The sequence below is a fragment of the Sinohyriopsis cumingii genome, chromosome 7, assembly GCF_028554795.1.
Source record: "Sinohyriopsis cumingii isolate HCF-2022 chromosome 7, ASM2855479v2, whole genome shotgun sequence".
In the NCBI taxonomy this organism is placed as follows: domain Eukaryota; kingdom Metazoa; phylum Mollusca; class Bivalvia; order Unionida; family Unionidae; genus Sinohyriopsis; species Sinohyriopsis cumingii.
In genome coordinates, this window is record NC_142967.1 from 69,172,747 (window position 1) to 69,192,898 (window position 20,152).

Consider the following 20,152-nt stretch of genomic DNA (forward strand, 5'->3'; position numbering starts at 1 on the left):
AAATGGTGTGTTCACCACAGAAGTACTTATTTAGATGACAAAGCACAAAACAAAACAAATATAAATAGTCAACACAGTTTATTATATGACTTTCAGGCTTGTATGTGTTTTCTCACAAAATTTAGTGTTCAAAGTGGTGAGATATAATATTAGCAAATATGCAGAACAGATGTTTGATAAAGCATGTTGAAATAACAACAATAGTTGCAGTGGTAAATTGCATGTGAAAATCAGCATAAATGTTCAGTTTGTCCTAATTCACGTAATCTCTAACTCAGATAATCCCAATTCCCAAACTAATCGAACACAGAAAAATAAGTTTATAGTTCTCAAAATTTGTTCATATGACATACCGAAGTGGTAACGATTTTGATGCATCCAATCAAGGTTTGGAAGCAGACCCAGGTTTGTGTTTTATAATCCAGTGGTGAATATGGTAGAGGCACAGTCTGGAACCAGATGTTAATAGTGTCGCATTTGTTGGCTGAGAGGTCTCGCTGAATAGTTTCGTATTTTGACACCCCCTGTAATTTTTAATGTAGAAGGCATGAACCTCATTATCACAAGCCTAGCATTTATAAATTCACACAAGCTAAATCTATAATGTGGTTGAGATTTACTTTGAGTTAGGCTTGGAAATGGGTTGGCTTGTTGGCGACTAGTTGTCACAGTTAGACGAGCATTGGAGATCAAATGCTTAACTTGGGCTGCAAATGAGCATCCGACTTGGCTTATGTATTTACACACTGGGGCTCATTACAAATAAAATCTAGGGATAGGGATTCTAACCTGTAATAATATAACACAAGGGAAGACACCGGTCCGCACCCCTCGGTAGTTCCAACACTGCTAGTTTATCCTAATTGCGTCTGCTAATTTCCAACTTAGGCCAGTCATAATCAAGAATAGTTCAATTTTCAAAACAGCTTGACACACTTCATTCAATTTGTGATATAATGGAGAAAATGCAATAATTGTTGGGCGTTGGGACAACAACCCAACTCGAAGTGTAATTTTGCATTCGGACAGTCTTGGATTTCACCATTGACCGAAAAGTAAGATCCAAACAAACTCGAGTGCGCAGTTGAGCGCTAAATAGGAGCAGATGACAGCAAAGGAAGAAATGGACAATTTTATTGTGCCATGGTAAAATTAGATTAGTAACATAGATACTGCTAATCTTGTAAATGTAAAATTGTGTTCGATATTTTATACACACTCGAGTTTGTTCTGATTATTCCCTTTAAGAGACTCTAATGTTCTTTCATTAGAACTTACACAAACTGCATTAATGGTTCAGTTAGTCAGTCTTTTATATATATAGATAGCATGGTTTTTGGTTAGGTAGAAAAAATGTTAACGTTACATTTTAAATCCTTCTGAGCTGACCTTTTCTTGAAAATATTACTATTACTACTCCTGACTTAAGGAATGGTCATATTGACATGTAGTTTTGCTAAATAACTTCTTCATCTATCTCAAACGTGATGTAAAATTTGTTGAAAGCTAACTTTAACAGAAACACTATTTCAGTGAAAAGAAACTAACATGTTTCTTACTTAGTCGAAAAGACAGGTGCCACTTCTAACTTTGAGACATAGAAGTCAATTTCTTTTCTTGTCCGTTAAGGGCTTTTCTTGGTGGTGGTGATGGAGCATCTGTTCTGAAATATATACACTGACTCGACTTATGCAAACTATTTTGACTTTGACCGCTCCGGTGGCCTAGTGGTTAGAGCATCCGCCTTGGATGTGGGAGGTCGTGGGTTCAATCCCTGGCCGTCATACCAAAGACTTACAAAAATGATACCAACAGCTGCCTCGCTTGGTGCTCAGCATTAAGAGGTTAGTGTTAAGACTGGTCTGCCTGGTGTCAGGATAATGTGGCTGGGTGGGACATCGTGCTACATGTCTATGGCATGATGCCCCAATACTATAGTCTGATAATACAAACCCATTTGTTTGTACCCCCCAATGTGATAAAAAGTGCAAGGAACTTAGCCAATTCATTCATTGATTGATAGTTTCTAACCTGACTGAGTAGACTGGCCCTAACACCGTCATCTTACGGGTGTTTCATGCTTAACAGAAGTTTTCAGTGCAATAGACAGACATGCTCGGATCCATTTCCACTTTCAGGACAAGTCCATTTTTAACAAAGGGGTGTATCATGACTACATATGTACATACATAAGTCGTCTGCTTCTGATATTTGCAATGTTGAATCAAGCAAACAAAATGACAACTACGCTTTTCATGTGGATTTAACAAGCGGTTTAATTTCTATGTTCATGTTTGCAGAGGGATATAATTCCAAATTCTCAACGTTATGTAATTTATGCAGTTATTCAGCAGTTGCCGAACAGGATGAACTACATCATTATGTTATCTAATGGAAATAATCTAGCCTATAGTGTACGCAATATGGCATCGTGTTAGTATGGAAAGTCCGTTATGGATGAAATAGTGCAGGGGATGCAGCATTAGTGCCACAGTTCTAGTCACAGTCAGGTTAGAAATTTTAAATCAATGATTCAATTGACTTAGTTCTGTGCACTTTTTATCACATTAAACGTTCGCGTTTTCGAAATCGGTGGGGGGGTACAAACAAACAGGTTTGTATTATCAGACTATAGTTGGTCCTATTGGAAAATAATGCCGACCTTACATCCATTAATACAGGCATGACAACCATTTGAAAATCTTTTTTATTGCTATTCATGCAAAATGGATGATCATGTCAACATGCAGTTTTTATTGAAAGACTTTGTATCATGCCTTAGTGGTCCTAAATCACAATGGTTTTGATCTGATCACATCAATCATCCTGACAGTTTTGTTATCACTACTCCACTGGATCACATGTTTGTGTAGTTGGATGTACATGAAATATGCATGTTGAGGTTGATTTGCGGCTGCTTGATCCGAATATTACCGCTCCGGTGGCCTAGCGGTTAGAGTGTCCGCCTCGGATGCAGGAGGTCGTGGGTTCGATCCCCGGCCGAGTCATACCAAAGACTTACAAAAATGGTACTAACAGCTGCCTCGCTTGGTGCTCAGCATTAAGAGGTTAGTGTTAGGACTGGTCAGCCCAGTGTCAGGATAATGTGACTGGGTGGGACATCATGCTACATGTCTGCGGCATGATGCCCCAGTGCTAGACATCACTATAAACTGCCACATTGCAGACATCATAGCGATATGACTGAAAAATTGTTAAAGCTACGTTATAAATTCAAATCACATCACATTGACCCGAATATTCTTCTGACTCAGTTTCAGTGGTTGATTCTACCCCATACAGGAATCTCATAAAATGTCATCTCATACCTTGCTTCAGGAATTTTTCCTGCTTTAACCAGAGCAAGTATATTCTTTAAATATCCCACTTGACCCATACCTTATGTTTTGTTTTGGTCCTTCGGTCACTAAATTTGTGCAGTCTGAGATTGGAAAGAAATCTGCACACATGGCGTTTTCAAAGATCCACTGACGACCTTTTTCATGAAAATGTTGTTTTGGTCTTTTCATCATTGATTCGTACCCAGGTGGTGGAAGTGATTCAGGTTCTTCAGTGTTTTCTTCTTTGACTTAAGCCACTGTCCCTGGCAAGCGTGTAATAATTTTTGCAGTTGCTTGTGTTGTTTTTTAATATCTTTAGTGCACTTAGCTATTTTACGAACTGAACATGGATCTTCTTCTGTTCGCGTTAGCACTGCTACTTTTTCTGTTGCTGTTCATGTTGCCTTTTTAATATCCTTGGCATGTTTGGCAATTTCCATTGGTGGTTTAATCAGCGGAACAAATAATCATGTCTTCATATTGTTTATAATGTCATGCAAAAACATGTACTGCAGATCCAACTCCAGTTCAATAATTGGCAAGCAGCATTAATGGAACTTGTGTTTGATGTGGAGAAAAGAAGTTCATGTTGATAGGAACTTCCAGTTCCATCAGTGGACGTAAATCCATGGAATCCTGTTTTAAAAAAAGTCTGTGGTGATATGGCCGCTGCATTAATAAAGTTACCAGGAACACTATGGAGTAAATATCCCTTTGAAAAACACATCACTGGATACAATTACTGTGGGCCTGGTACATGGCTGGATATGCAATTTGGTTGTAATAACCAACCAAAGCATGCTGAAGCACCTGAGAATTGTGTTGATGCTGCATTTTACTGACATGACCATGCCTATAATGCATCAAATGATATCCATGCATGTCAACGCACTGATGTCGATCTCATTAATAACTTGAATGTGATTGTGGAACCAGGTACAAAAGAATGTATATCAGGATGGATCATCAAGAAAAGCCAAGATTTCACTTTAATAGAGGTTCTCATTAAAAGTAAATTATACTGATATAAACAAAGAATGGTGACAAAAAGCCAGACATAATAAAAAGACACTAGAGTCCATGTGGGTATTTGCGAGGTGATGCCGTCGTAGAGCAGCAAATGTCACTCATGGGGTTGCTCGAACATGGTTGGCCAAGCTATTGTGGAACAATTTAATCGCAGAATGATTATTTCATCATCAGTATATGCAGGAACTATTAACTATATGTTGGATGCAGGGGACAAGCCCATCAATTGCAGAGTGGCTTTATGAAAGGGTAATATGGCTTCCATTGGTCATAGCAACATTAAATAATGAAATTACATGCAGCATATGCGATTCAACAAAAGACTAACATTTAGTAAAGAAATTATTTCACAGCCAGCACTGTTGCAGACACTTGGAAACAAATTTGTTCAGTATTTGTCGGCACCTGGAGAGTTAGAAGGTGGACAACATCATACTACTGACTCTGTATGGTCCATTGATGTGTTTAATATTTCATAGTGGATGATATTCCAGGACAACCAACACATTACCATTTTGGGTCTAATAATGAGCAAGCAGGAAAGCCATCAAGCCGAGTATTTGTGTGAGAGGAATTGCAAGTTGTTTCAGCAAACACAGAACTACCACCAAGATTTTGTTTTGATGCACTATTGGACATCATCAGTGCGCAAGTGCACCAACATCAGTTACAATGACGTGTTGCCGTAAGTTAATTCACAACAGCATGAATGTCAAATGCATATGTTTTGACTCCCTCAGGGAGTATCCATCACTTGGTATCAAGCAGGGACAAACTTACATTAGTGCATTGGTAAACACCCAAGCGATGTATCTGACACCATCACATATTTGCGGTGTGTGTGAATTCATGTCGCTCTGAGAGACATTCCACATTCCTATTGTGTTTGAGATCCTTTAGCACAATAACCCATAGAACACCTTATGCCATCTTAACATTCTTTGAGCCACCAGCTACAGTCGCATACATTATAGGTTGCGGTCCCACATTCTCTTTAACTGGTTTACCTGAGCATTCTTAGAACTTACCAACAACCTCTTTATTGGTGTTACTAAACAATGGATGTTCTTTTGGATAATCACCTGTATCAAATTCATTTACTGAATATGGTTGTGTCATGTCCATGTACACATCATTGGTTGTGAGATGCATCAGCAGCGAGTCAGTATCAATGTACAGCATCTTGACTGGATCCTGGTAAAATGGTTTGATCTTGTCATAGTAAAACTCGTACATGAGCAGCTCTGACAAGTCCAACATGGACAAACCAACATACCGGGTTTGTTGGTTTTGTGAGGTTGAGTTTAAATTTTTATTGTGAACAGCAAGAAACCCACCATCAAGGATCTTCAGAGGCTGGGTCATAATATGAGCCTTTGAAGTTTGTCTTGTTTACTGTCATGGACAAGGTTGATTCAGATTTAATTGCTTAGATTCTCCATCATTTTTCCAAACATAGGATTGTTCTTGAGCTTGAAAATGTCCTTCCCAAACTCATTTATGTCCTTTGTTCTTAGATTCATATTCATTTGCATAAATGGTGCCATTCAAACTTGCTACTGAAATTCAAGCTCTCTATGGATCTTGGTTTCATGCATATCCAATCATAAATACAGCTGCAGAGTTCTCACGTGTAATACATAATTGTGTTTTGTTCTATGACTTGGTTCTAGTTTGGTGCATTCAGTAAATTTACATCTGGATTCATCAATGATTGCGCACTGATACTGGGACAGCCGTGTAGCAGGCACCGACTATCCTTCTGTTGCTAGCGGATAATTATTGTGTATGTCATGTAAATGTTCAAGGTATTCTAGATCAACTTCAGAGAAGTCGCTATTGATGTAGTAATCATTTATGTGTTTTAGCATGTCATTGTGTGTGTGGATCAGTCCACTAAAACCCACTAATTCGCAATGGTTACATCATTGCCTAACCATAGTGGTTATTCTATTTTAGATACATGATGTAACTGTTAAGGGCAGCTGGGTAATATCCATCAATGTTTTGGTTGTTGGTGCATGTATATCTGAGTCATCATAGAAATCCAGCCATGAAGACAGCAAAATAAATGTTGGTCAATGTTGGTAAACAATTGCAGCTTGATTTGATTTTGGACAACAGCACATCACAAATCATACCTGGTGATGAGAAATAATATGCGGGATCAAGTTTGTACACATGCACGGCAGTCTCAGAAAATTTCTCCAACACATCAGTGTGCAGATACAGATCATAATAGTCACCCATGTTTTTTGCATTGGAATGCTAACCAGACTTTGTTTGCATGCTTGTAATCTTTTTCTGAGATATCTTCATGTGGCAGACATTGATTAAATGCTTCGATCAGGAGCAACCTGTGTTCATCAAATTTGTTCCAGTCACTCAGTACTCATATGGATACACATCTTTTTTCATTAAAATATCTGTATTGGTTGGACAATACCTATGGGTAATTGTGGAGTTTTCTGCCCTCTAGACTGCTCACTATCCTGTCCAAGGACGAAAGCAGACACTATAAAGAATCAATGAACTGTAGTTGATCCAGCCAGAAAATGTATTTTTCCATTTTTCATGTTGTTTGGAATAACACATGTTTGTGATTTTGATGCTGTGACTACAGCTTGCAGAATCAAGTGTCTATCAGATCCTTGCAAATCATGAAGCACTACATGGATTTTTGTTTTGTTTGGGTAAATTCTCAACTATAGATTGCATGCATTGCACCACTGATGTGGCATTGATCATGGAATTGTGGGTTTTGCCCTTCACCAAAGGGACCATCACGTATCCAGCAGTGAATGGCTGTGGAAAACTTATGACTGTTATCCTAGGTCATAATCGTGTCTGCTGGTGAATAGAGCTGCTGTCGAATCCATTTCATCGTTACTTCAGTAAATTTAATAAACAAATTGAATCCTTACCACGATACAGTATTGGTTCAGTTTGCCCGTCATGCCTAACTACTGTGTAACAAAACCCGCATTGGAATTATTCAGTGTTGTTTGCTTGTTCTTGGAAACAGAGCTTTCCACTTCGTTGTTGATAAATTCCAAGTCCGGATAGATGATATTACCCTTTACCTCATGCAACTCTCTCTGGACGCCTCTACAAAAGTCGCATGGAAGCGCCTTTTGACGCCTTTACAAAAGTGTCATGGAAGTGCCTTTTGACGCCTTTACAAAAGTCGCATGGAAGCGCCTTTTGACATCTGTTGTAAACATTGGCCATTTTAAGCCAGTTTTCGTAGCACCACCTTCGGGGAAAACCCCTTATTAGATACTACATTCATTTCTGCAAATGACAATTACGTGGTCACCGTTTATGTACTGGTCGATATCTGCTATTTAAAATAACTGGGTCATAATCTCCACTCTCTAAAATGGCGGTCACAGATTTCATTCAGTACTTACAAAGTTTTCGCGATTAGAATCACAACTAAGAAAGATTCAATAACCTAGGTAAAGGCTCTGATATTGATGTAGGCAGCAGTTAGTTTTTATAAATTATCAAATTCAGATGACTTAGTGATGTAGACACAGACGAAAAACTTGTAAATTTTGAGTATGAGAAATGGCAGCTACAGTTGGTCACACTGCCTCACTGACATGACGATGAACAAGTTCTCTCCAGATTTTAAAGCACATAAATTCTTCCGTGATAAATAATTACACAGCTATAACAATCAGACTTTACTCTTAAGTTGTTCCACATATAATAGATGTGTACCAAAAATGTAAAATGGTTAAAATTGCTGTTAAACGTAACATACACTACATTGCTAACAGTTTACAGGCAGGCTATGCATATGCGGTCGACTAGGTAACAGGTGTTCTATTTATAGCACGCTGCACTTTGTCTCTTTGCTCTATGAGGTAAAGGGTTAAGGGACTTTTATCTGTCGTTGCATCAAAGTAGATTTGAAAATCTTTTTACCTGGTTCTGGCATTATTGTCCACTGCAGATTTTCACTGATGCCACCACAGTAAAAGCCATGGGTGGCGAGCAGTTGTTGGGTGTTAAATACATGCATGCAACATCTGCATGCAAAGTTCTTGTGTTTGCTTATTGTTTCAGTTAAGCAACCGAGCTCTTTATCCATACATAGTACAGTGCAGATTCTGATGTTTTTCATATTACTAGGCAGCAGCAATCCAATCTGGGTTAGTCCATGTGGGGATAGTGCAAGCAGATAAAAGCCTTTAGCTCAAGTAAACATATTAACAGTGACACCTGGATTAAGTGTTTCAGATTTGTTTAGCATAGCCTTAATAACTTGCTAAGGAAGTTCGATATCACCAAAGTTGAGTTTTACCCAGGTGGTCCCAGTATTTTCAAAGGCAGGTCTTGGTTATCACTAGCTGGACATAACAATGATAAAATTGCCATTCAAAACATCTGTTGTCAGTATTCTTTACATTTATCACTGACCTTGACATTACCCAATTTGGTGTTGGTATGTAACTGGATTCCACAAAATGGTTCATATGGAGAGATCTGTACCTTGAATTGGACATATCTTTCGAAGGTCCATCCTGATCCTGTATCGATGTATTACTTGAATATCTCTTGAATCTGTTCCATGCCTGTATCAGTTGCGTCAGCACCAGTGTGATTCCAGGAATCATATTTGTTTACAGTTGTCGAGCTTCTTTACTTGGTTTGTATGTGGGTGGGATATTTCCATGTGCTTTTCTAATTCACCACTACATGTATGAAATTTAAATTCAAGTACTTGTGATTGCTGTGCTTTTGCACAAACATGTTCAGCAGCTTCTGTAGGAGTAGCAGATGCCACACGCTTTTATTCATCTCAAAGATTTTATTGTTCATCCCGACAGTGGGTTTGTTCATCCTCAATATGATGGTGGTTTTGTTCAAACTCATCCAATATCGTAAGTATGTCAGCTTTTCTTGTACCTCTTGGTTTTCATATACTGTTAGCAACCAGTGGTAGAGGGCAGACAAGCATTGTAGTCTGAATGAGGTCAGTTGAAATTGGTCTACACATAACATTTACAGACTTTTTAAGATGATTCAGTTCAGTGCTTGATTGGAACTAATTTTGGTTTGACCTATGACATATAACTCAGTATATGACATACAAGCAGCTTCTGTTTGGGTCACCTTTTTCAGCAATATACTTGTAGTCATAAAATAATTAACATTTGAAATAAGATTAATTATTCTAATGACTGTAAGTTTTGAAATTCATATGGCATGCTGTGTATATATATTTTTTTATCCATCCTTCTATTAGTCTAGTAAAACATTTGACAATTTGACAAAGATATCATGTAGGCCAGATGCTTTACTAGATTCTTATGAAAATGTAACACCTACCCTTACTGCTAATTTTCTTTCAGTTAATTGATGCTCGTAATTTGATGTTCCATTCTGGTAACCTCAGTGTGTCAGACCGAGACAAAGATAACTGGATCAACAACATGTTACAGCTGTTACAGGACATAAATGTGCAGGGATGTGTTTACACTGAAATCCAAGCAGTAAGTGTCATTTCATTGTACTTTGTTACCAAGAATTTATATATAAAAAAACACATATTTGGGTCACATGTGTTATGTATATTTAACTTATATTGCTTGCTTGACTGAGGGCAGACTTTTGTCATTTTACTACAAATTTGAGTTCAAGGCCTAACCTTGTTTATGAGCTTAAGTTCTGGAGGTGAACTTTTTTACCATATGGTGGAATTTTCCAATGAAAATTTGGGTTTTCCAGAGCAATATGTTGCCTCATAGGTCAAGTTGGTATTTGTATATAAAGGGAATTTTGTAATTAGAAGTCCTGAAAATAGTTTATAAACTACAAAATTCCATTGTGTTATGTTGTATGGGGTATTTCTTAACACATACACAAACACACACATACACACATTGGTATGTATATTTATATTGTGTCTTTTACTTTTGGTGCATGATTGTAGATTCCATGAGAGCAATAAATAGGTGTTTATAAGTTTCAAAATTAATCTCAATAATGAACCTGTTGACAAGTTTGGGGTTGTTTCCCATTGGATATATTTGTCAAGTGGGTTCTGTTGCGATGTGGAGATGTATTGTGAAATATGTCACATGAGAGGTATTGTGACAAAGAGCTAGTAAGAAAATATTGCCATGTAGTGCTGTAGTATGTATGTAAGTATGAATAAGTGGACAATTTATTCATTCCTATTTTCTTATGCTATTGTTTTAAAATCAGTATGCAGATGGGTTGAATGTTGTGTTTATATATAATTTGAGAGAAATCTTTTATTAGATTATTCATTGGAATTACAAAGTGCTTATTGATTCTGGACTAAAGTATCATTTTGGAATTATTGTGATTCATTCAAGGAGTTTTAGACAATGCCATTGCAATGCATCAAGAACATTGGCACCTCAGCATATATAAGGATATTGGTACATCAGCACATTCAAGTACCTCAAATTCATTCAGCACACTAGTCTATTCTTTAGAACTTGTGATAGAACCTTTTAGGATTATTTTGAATTTAATTCACAATAATCTTAAGTTCCTCTTAAATTTTCATTTTAACATAGAGAAGTAAATTATTTTAATGTTAAGTTGTTTTACTTATGTCTGTTACATGGTTTAGGACAGTCATTACAATATGCATAATTCAATTCACATGACTAACCCTCTACCTCATAGAGCATAGTGATAAAGTGCAGCACACTATAAATAGAACACCTGTTAGCTAGTTGACCGCATACGCATAGCCTGCCTGTGAACTGTTAAGCAATGTAGTGTATGTTACGTTTAACAGCAATTTTAACCATTTTACATTTTTGGTACACATACATTATATGTGGAAAAATTTAAGAGTAAAGTCTGATTGTTATAGCTGTGTAATTATTTTTCACGGAAAATTTTTTTATGTGCTTTAAAATCTTGAGAGAACCCATTCACCATCATGTCAGTGAGGCCGCATGACCAACCATAGCTGCCATTTCCCATACTCGAAATTTACATGTTTTTCATCTGCGTCTACATCACTAAGTCATCTAAATTTGATAATTTATAAAAAGTAATTGCTGCCTACATCAATATCAGAGCCTTTACCTAAGTTATTGAATCTTTCATAGTTGTGATTCCAATCGTGAAAACTTCGTAAGAACTGAATGAAATCTGCGACCACCATTTTGGAGAGTGGAGATTATGACCCAGTTACTTTAAATAGCAGATGTCGACCAGTGCATAAACAGCGACCACGTGATCTGACATAATTGTCATTCATTTCGCAGAAATGAATGTAGTATCTAATAGGGGGGTTTTCCCTGAAGGTGGCGCTACGGAAACCAGCTCAAAATGACTTATGTTTGCAGCAGGTGTCAAAAGGGGCTTCCATGCGAATGGAGTAGAGGTGTCCAAAGATGCTTGCATGAGGTAAAGGATTAAAAGTCCTTTCAAGTACACTGGATTCAGAAAAGGATTGTTTGTTTCAGGGACTGACTAAGATAATAGTAAAAAAATTGATGATGAACTGAGTCTTTTTCAAGGGCAAAATCAGGAAACAAGTCAAACAAAGAAACACCAAAGGAAACATTGAATTTTCATAACAATACATGATTATGGATCTGATAGAAGTATTATTTCAAACTTGCAGATACTACACATACTGACTTAACTTCAATGATAAGATGGCAGTCTAGTTGATGCTGACCTACAAAAGATTGACAAAAGTATTATCTTTAATCTAGGGGGATGTAGATGTAGCTTATATCCCACATGCTCATTCCACTTTTGAAGGACATTCAGCTAACCTTAATATTGCAATATCTGTAATGATGACAAATAAACAGCAGTAGTTTTAGAAAAGAATTAGTAGCTTTGAAAACGGGGATTTTTTATTATTATGACATTTTAATTAAGTTTTGTTCTTCAATCGCTTCTTCATTATATTCCTCCCATGTCACACATTTCTTTTCTGTGCATAATTTGTTTTTTTCAATCTGATTTGTTGATTCAGAGCACTGCATTAAGTGTTTGAAATACCTTGGGCATTAAACTTTGGATCTGATTGCACATGGTTTAAAACTATTCACACAGTTTGAAATATATTATCTTTAGCAATAATACAGATATGATCAGTAGTTGTCTATTTTATCTTTCCAGTCACCTTGCCACATACAGCAACTCATGCTGAGCTGTGGGTTATTATGTGAAGGGTTTAGCTTATGAGTTCGCCCATCAGCAGAACTTGCCAGCTGAACCTGCCAAGATTGGAGGTTTATCTATGCATATGCTTCATACTACTAAACTAGGACCCTAGATGGTATTCACTCCTTGTTATAGAACATGGCTAGGTGTGTATTATAAGAGAGCACAATTCAAAATTAACTTTCACTGGGGTCATCTTCAAATCAGAAGGCAAAATTGAAATTGCTCGTATATCTTTGTGACAAAACTATGTATGTATGTATGTATGTATGTATGTATGTTTATTTATTTATTCATAAAATTTTTCCTGCAGATTCAGGTGGAAGACATTGATGTAAGCTTTCGTGAGAGGGAGATCAAAGTATTTCAAGATGTTGTGACTTCCCTAACAAATGATCTGAAGGTAGTGAATGCAATGGTCAGTTCTGTAATTGAATGCCAGACACACCAAAAAGATGAAATAAAGAGATTGCAGGATGGCTGCTCTGAAAATGGTTTGAAAAGTATTAGCATGGAAAGTGAAATATGTGAAATGAAGAAGACCTCAGATCAGGTAAATGTTTGTGCAGTGATGGCTTTGCATATTTAACCAGTCTGTAAGATTCTAATACTTTCAAACTGTGTTTTAAAAGTTGACTTGCACTTTGCCAGGAAAGGCAATTGTGTTGTTTCTGTTGGATCAGAAGAACATTTGTAATGCATACTGATATATAAAATCAGAATTATGCAAATGGTTTAACATCTGGATATCTAAGGGGAGAAAGAGGTGTAAATCTGGATTGGAAATGGATTCATTATTTCAAGGATCTTGTAACATCTGAAACAATGCATACTATTTTTGAATTTATATTTGCACTTTTCATTTTATTAAACAGCTCCGGTGGCCTAGTGGTTAGAGCATCCGCCTCGGATGCGGGAGGTCGTGGGTTCGATCCCCTGCCGAGTCGTAAAAGAGACTTTAAAAATGGTACTAACAGCTGCCTCGCTTTGGCGTTCAGCATTAAGAGGTTAGTGTTAGGACTGGTCGGCCTGGTGTCAGGATAATGTGACTGGGTGGGACATCATGCTACATGTCTGCGGCATGATGCCCCAGTGCTAGACATCACTATAAACTGCCACATTGCAGACATCGTAGCGATATGACTGAAAAATTGTTAAAGCTATGTTAAAAATCAAAATCACATCACGTCACTTCATTTTATTAAAAATACATTCATAATTTGACTTGCTTTCCTTTTGCAATCTGTTTGTATTCATTCTGCATTCCATCTGCATGAATTCCATTTTCATTCTCATTTTACTGGTAATATTGTTTCAGGTTCTGTATCTGTAATCTTTCTCTGGGAATAACACTTTTAAGGTTAAGTAGCATTAAGCATTGTATTTGCAGGTCTGTACAGAAATAGTATTATATTAAGCACAGAGGAGATTGAAGAGTAAATTTTTTAAGATCTCTTAAAATACTGTCTGATGCAGTCTTACATAAAATTTACAATTGAGCTGAAATGTATAGCACTTTCAGTGGAATCTGAACTGAAAGAAATGGAAAGATTCACTTAGTGAATGCAACATTATTAAGCCTTGGTTTAGCATCGTTAATATGGAAGTGCAATGGCAGATGCGATTATTGTTTATTTCATAGTTGAATTGTTCCATGTGACTTTGCAGATTAACTAAGTGGATTATAAGTAACAGTTTAGCCCAATCATGCTGGCATTACATTTACTCAGCATTTGATCCTTGAACACTAGACCACACCACACCTATTGCCAATATCACTTTCACTGACAGTGCTTTCCCAAACCTGGCCATGTTTGCTGCCATTCCTGGTAAAAAAAAAATTATTTTTCTGATGAAAAGAAAAACAGTATTAATTGTTCTATTACCTTTCCCAAAAATGTCACAAAATGTTTGAGAAGATGAAGGGACTGATTTGATCTGATATATCTGTCATGGTTTTTGCAGAATTGCATGAGAAGCATATTCAATCATTATTGTTAATGCAGAATCAGTTGCTTCATCATACATGCATTATGTTTGCATATAGTGATTAACACCAGCATTGTAAGCATTCTGTTTAAGATGCATTGACTAGAGCTGTGAATGGGTACCTGTCCATTGATAATAACCTGGATAATAAAATGAGCTGTCAGATGTCCCTAAACCATATAAATATTTTCTACAAGTGCACATGGACTTAAAAGCCAATGACTTAAGGCAGCAGTCACTTTGTTTACAAGTTGACAGTCCTTTTGGTCTAGCTGCGAATTGAATATGTGTACTTTTTCAGTGCTATGTAGAGTTCTGCCTCTTCCAGTAAATGTTTGACCTTAAACTCATAGCTTATTTTTCCACGTGACAACTGTTTGATCCAGCTGCATGGCATTACTTGGTCAGTAGTAAGTAACAGAGATTGAAATTGCTACACATTTGATATGTGTTCAGTTGCAGCCATTAATAGATTTCACAAACTCTGTGGTCAAAGTCTTGCTTACAAAGCCCAAGCTCAGTTTCTACATAAGCACCTTTATATGACAGTGAGTCCAAGGAAAGGGAGTAAGAATATATTTGCGATGACTAGGCAACGACCATTTACTAGATGACAATGGAGGATTTCAGAACTTGATCAGACATTAAGAATGAATTCTTGGACTTTGTACCAGATGACATTAGGTAGTGGCAATTAATGAATAGTGTGAATATTAAAAAAAAATGTGGACTTAACTTACATTATATATTTTGTAAGTTTAACATAGTAACGGATATTGTGAATTGGATCATTCTGAACTATTGTTATACCGCTATGTCGCTATGTGACCTGTAACTGAATTCATGGATTTATCATCTAAATGAATTTCACTGTTTAATTTGTAAGACATGTGGAATTAACATATTACAGCATATTGTGAATCAGATTATTTAGAACTATTTTTATACTGCTCTGAGACCTAAGATGAATTCATGGATCTGTGCTATAAATGGATTTAAAATGTCAAGCATTGTGGATTTTAGTGGATTTAATTAAAGCAAATTGTAAGTTGTCTCAGTGTGTGTATGTGTGTGTGTGTGTGTGTTTTGGATTTTTAATGTAGCTTTAGTCCTAACACTAACCTCTTAATGCTGAGTGCCCTAGCGATGCAGCTGTTAGTACCATTTTTTATAAGTCTCTGGCATGACTCAGCCTGGGTTCAAACCAACAATCTCCTACATCCAAGGCAGATGCTCTAACCACTAGGCAACCAGAGCGGCACAATTGTAAGTTGATAATTAATTTGTGACATATTACACTCAATAATACAAGTATATTTTACACAGGTTTGTTTTTTATTTTCCTGTCTCCATATATATCTATCCATCCAGTTTGGCTTATTTATGTTTCAAAATGCAAATCTGACTCGCTGCCAACAATTCTTCCCTTCAGATGGAACTGACTTGTAAAATATACCTTGACTTGTACACTTCCACAACTGAAAAATACACTTTTGCATGTTGTTCATGCTGGTATCAACATACAACAAAGCAGTTTATGTTTGTACACATTTAATACAATTTTCCTTTCCCAGGTAACTGATCATTAAGACCGATAGGTACCTGGTAGAACTTTTCTACATTTTCACAGCTCTAGACTTCGACCCCATCAACATGATAACAGCATTAAAATAACTAATTACCAGTGATAACTCTCTTAAATTATACATTTACCTGTTTCAGATTACCCAGAACTTAAATAGGATCAAAGCTTTCTTGGACAAAAATCCAGATATAGTTGACCAGGATCTTATGCAAAAGGTGGCAGAGGTGAATAAGGATATCAGTAAACTCCAGGATGACTTGGAGCATGTAAGAAATCAACAGGCAAACTCTCAAGGACAACTGATAATCATCAGTGCAAGGATGGAAAGAGTGGAAGGAAAGCAAGATGATTTAAGTAAGGAGGTCTCAGGCTTTGTTACTGAACTCTCAAGCCTTCGATCAGATGTAGATGTGCTCAAGAGCAAAGATATTGCAAGTGATCAAAGAGTGCAGTATTCTGAGGCAACTGCCTACAAGCTAGGAGAACAGGAGCAGCAGCCATTGCAACAGAGTAGTAAGTTCTTTAACATAGTGGTCTTGAACTTTAAATACACTTGCAAACTAGTTAATTTGAACAAGTATCAGGAGTGCAGTGGGTATGATAGCTACACATTTTATAACAATTTTTTGTTTTATTTCTTCTATTCCATGTCAGTTTTGTGCAAGTATTAAAATTTAATTATATCACTGTTAATGGTGACCAATACAAAACATATGTATTAATACCTTTCCTTTCCAGTCTTTGAAAATAATGTTTGACCAGGCATCAACTATGTCAGCTTTTACTAAAATAGTTAAACCTGCAGTTATTTGTTGTTTTGAAACAGTCTCCAAGAATTTTATAAAATTGTACAGAAAGTTTTTATTCATAGAAGCACTGTTTATAGCTGTACATTATTTTTTATCCCTCAGTAACCCAATTTTACTAGAAGTTGCTTTAATTAAAAATGGAGCTTAAAATACATGTACATTGGAACAGCTTTATCCATAACTGGAGAGTTCCTATAGAACAAACTGCAGAGATGAGTTTGTATTATGCATACCCACTCATTTATGGCCCCCTGAAGGGTGAATCTCATTTTGACTGCATACTTTATCAATGTCCATTGAGAATGGGATATATTTTTGTCTGATGTATCCACTTCCACTCTGTGAGACACAAACTTTTGTGTGAATTCAATTAGAAAACTTAATAATGGTGTCCCTTCAGTGAAAATCATAGCCTTTATGAGTGAATGTTGTTTTGTTTTGTTTTTTTTTTGTTTTTTTTAAATTTCTTTATATTTTAAGGATTTCATATTTCTTAATTGTATCTATCATGTTACATACCTTTCACAGAATTATAATAGATTTACCTTTATCTTGATGCACCATGTGTTTATCTATATTTGGAAGATATAATGATTCTCTCTTATATTCTATTTAATATGTTGGTTTAACAATTCACAACATAGGCAATTGTGGGTTTTTATGTAAGAAATTAACCATCTGGTTCAAGTTCCCTTGCAAGCTTTGTGAGAGGAAGGCATATTTGGATATGTATTGTCTTATTTCAGCCAGCCAGATAACTATAATTAATGAGGACTTAAATTTTATTTTGCAATTACATTTTTAATTTTTTAGAACTTTACCTTTAGTTGGTACCATAAAGCTAGGTATTCTGCTGATATGACATTAAAACATACAAGATGCATATTAACTTAATTTAATGTTAGGGTGAGTACTATATTGAATTGGTTTTATGTAATCAAGATCTTGGCAAGATTCAATAATGAACGAGATCCAGCAAAAATAATGAGATAATATTGCATCTGACTGGCTGAGCTTGTTGTCACTCTGGAAGCCATATATATGATCCAATTAGGATCAAATGTGGAGATATGCTTAAATCATTAGAATCGTAATCAAGTTCAGTAGTGAGAGTCATGCATATTTAATGAGGTGGTGTTGCATCTGATTGGCTACATTTCTTGTCCCTTTGGAAGTCAATTTTCTGATCAAAATCTGTTCAAGCTTGAAACATATACTTGCATCCTCAAGTTCTTAAATGCTGAGCAAGATTCATGCCTTTTATTGTGATCCAGTTTTAAGCTTGGAATATTTGCTTATATCATAAAGATCTTTGAAGTTTTCAGTAATGAGGGAGAGTATTAAAATCAATGTTTTGGTTTGGTATAGCCTTGTGGGTTAGACAAATAATGTGACCCCTCAACTTGGATTTCCTTGTCTTGGTACAAACATTGACAGATTGTTTTTCTCACCCAATCTTTTCCAGCTAAATAAAAATAAGTATGCACCCTTGCAATTTAGGTAGCAGATTCAAAACAGTACTCGTTCAGGTACTGTTATTGCTTCTCACTCTGTATGAAGGTCATCAGGTTTTGTACTCGTTTATGAAAATCTGAATTTTTAACGGAGTATAATCGAGCTATATATGCCACTCATAGAAAACAAACAAAAATCAAGAAAAAAGGTTATAATTGTTATGTGTTGGAAGTATTGCTCAGTGACAGTCTTGAGCCACATGCTTTTGTTTTACAAAATACTGCGCATTAAGACATATATGTTTTTGAGGGCACTGGGGTGATCAGTTGACCCTAAGTTCTACACATGACAAAATAGAAACATAAAATCATTTAATATTATTACTTTATTATCACATATAAACAATGGATATCACATGAAATTGACAATAAATAATTGATATCTTCTATGCGATTCAGTTTTAACTTTAATCAGTTCTAATTTGAAAAATGCTCTATGGTAAGGAATGGTATGATACTATGCAGTACAATATGCCAGCTGGGTACAGTTCTAACTGAGTGTGTAGTGACATAGGAGATTTCTAATTAATGTCTTTCTTAGAATTATTATATTTTCTGTCCTGGAAATATGGCAATTATTGCTATTACTTGTGCAGTGATATGCAACATGGAAATCTTGTGGAATAGCATGTGGACTGTTGAATGAGCCACTCTGTGGCTGGTAAGTTTGTAGTCTCATCATTATATTTGATCCAGCTGGGGTGGATTGTAGGCATTCAGCAAACTTAGAACAAATCAGTTTGGCGTAAAACAATTCTGGTTTTTGCTGGCTTTGCAATAACACTTAAGAGAGTCTGGTTTTGTGTGGCCAGTGATGTGTATTGCTTCTGAGTCTGGAACTCTCTCCAACAGCTTGACTTTGTGTGTGTCTGTCTCAAAACGTTTTGTATGGTGTTATTAAAGTTGGAGAGACCTTAAGTTACTTTGTAAGTGAATTTCTTTTTGTTATATATCTGTTGTTTATTGAATTTTATAACAGTTCCGTCAGGAACAGTAGAAGATACAAAAGGTTTCTTTTTAAAAGTAGTTTCTAGTGCAAGGACACCATGACTGGGACAACGGGTCTAAGATAACCAGACTGAGATAAGAAAAGTATGGTTAGCAAAACATGTAGATTTCTCTGTTGCATGGGTGAGAATGACGTTTATTAATGATATGATCTTGCATCAAGTGGATGAGCTTGTTGCTGCTTTGGAGGACATTTCTGATTCAGTTTTGTCAAATTTGGAATATAGAGTTATATCACCAGGGTCATGTACAACTTTGATCCTTAATCAAATAATAATGAGTTGAGTTTGCACCTGATTGCCTGATCAACATATCAGACTTAAATTATTGGCTTACATCATCATGGTCTTGGATGGATTTGATAGTGAATGAGATCTATGCATATTTATGATGTAATCTGCATCTGATTGGCTGTGTTTGTTAGCACTCTGGAATCCATAATTGTGTTCTCATTTTGATCAGACTTATTATATTAGTGTATGTAAATTAAGTACTATTACAGCTACTACTACTACTGGTAATAGCAGTTTTACCCGCTGATTGAAACCACTGAATGGACTGATGAAACTGGTAATCCTTTTTGGTTAGTTGTTTGATTTCAGAGGATAAATATCCAGTTCAGTAAATTAAATTTCAACAATAAAATGTGACTGTAAATGGAACAAAGTGTCTGACATCAGTATAAAATTTGCC

General features: G+C 36.2%; 1 protein-coding gene across 1 annotated transcript in view; it reads left to right on the plus strand.

Moving 5' to 3' along the window:
* LOC149795464 (uncharacterized) overlaps positions 1 to 20,152 on the plus strand; it is a 47,955-nt gene that overhangs the window by 5,452 nt on the left and 22,351 nt on the right. The window contains exons 3-5 of the mRNA XM_089963806.1: positions 9,737 to 9,877; positions 12,868 to 13,107; positions 16,266 to 16,641. Of these exons, the coding sequence (XP_089819932.1) occupies positions 9,737 to 9,877; positions 12,868 to 13,107; positions 16,266 to 16,641 (757 nt within the window). The remainder of the gene's footprint in view (positions 1 to 9,736; positions 9,878 to 12,867; positions 13,108 to 16,265; positions 16,642 to 20,152) is intronic.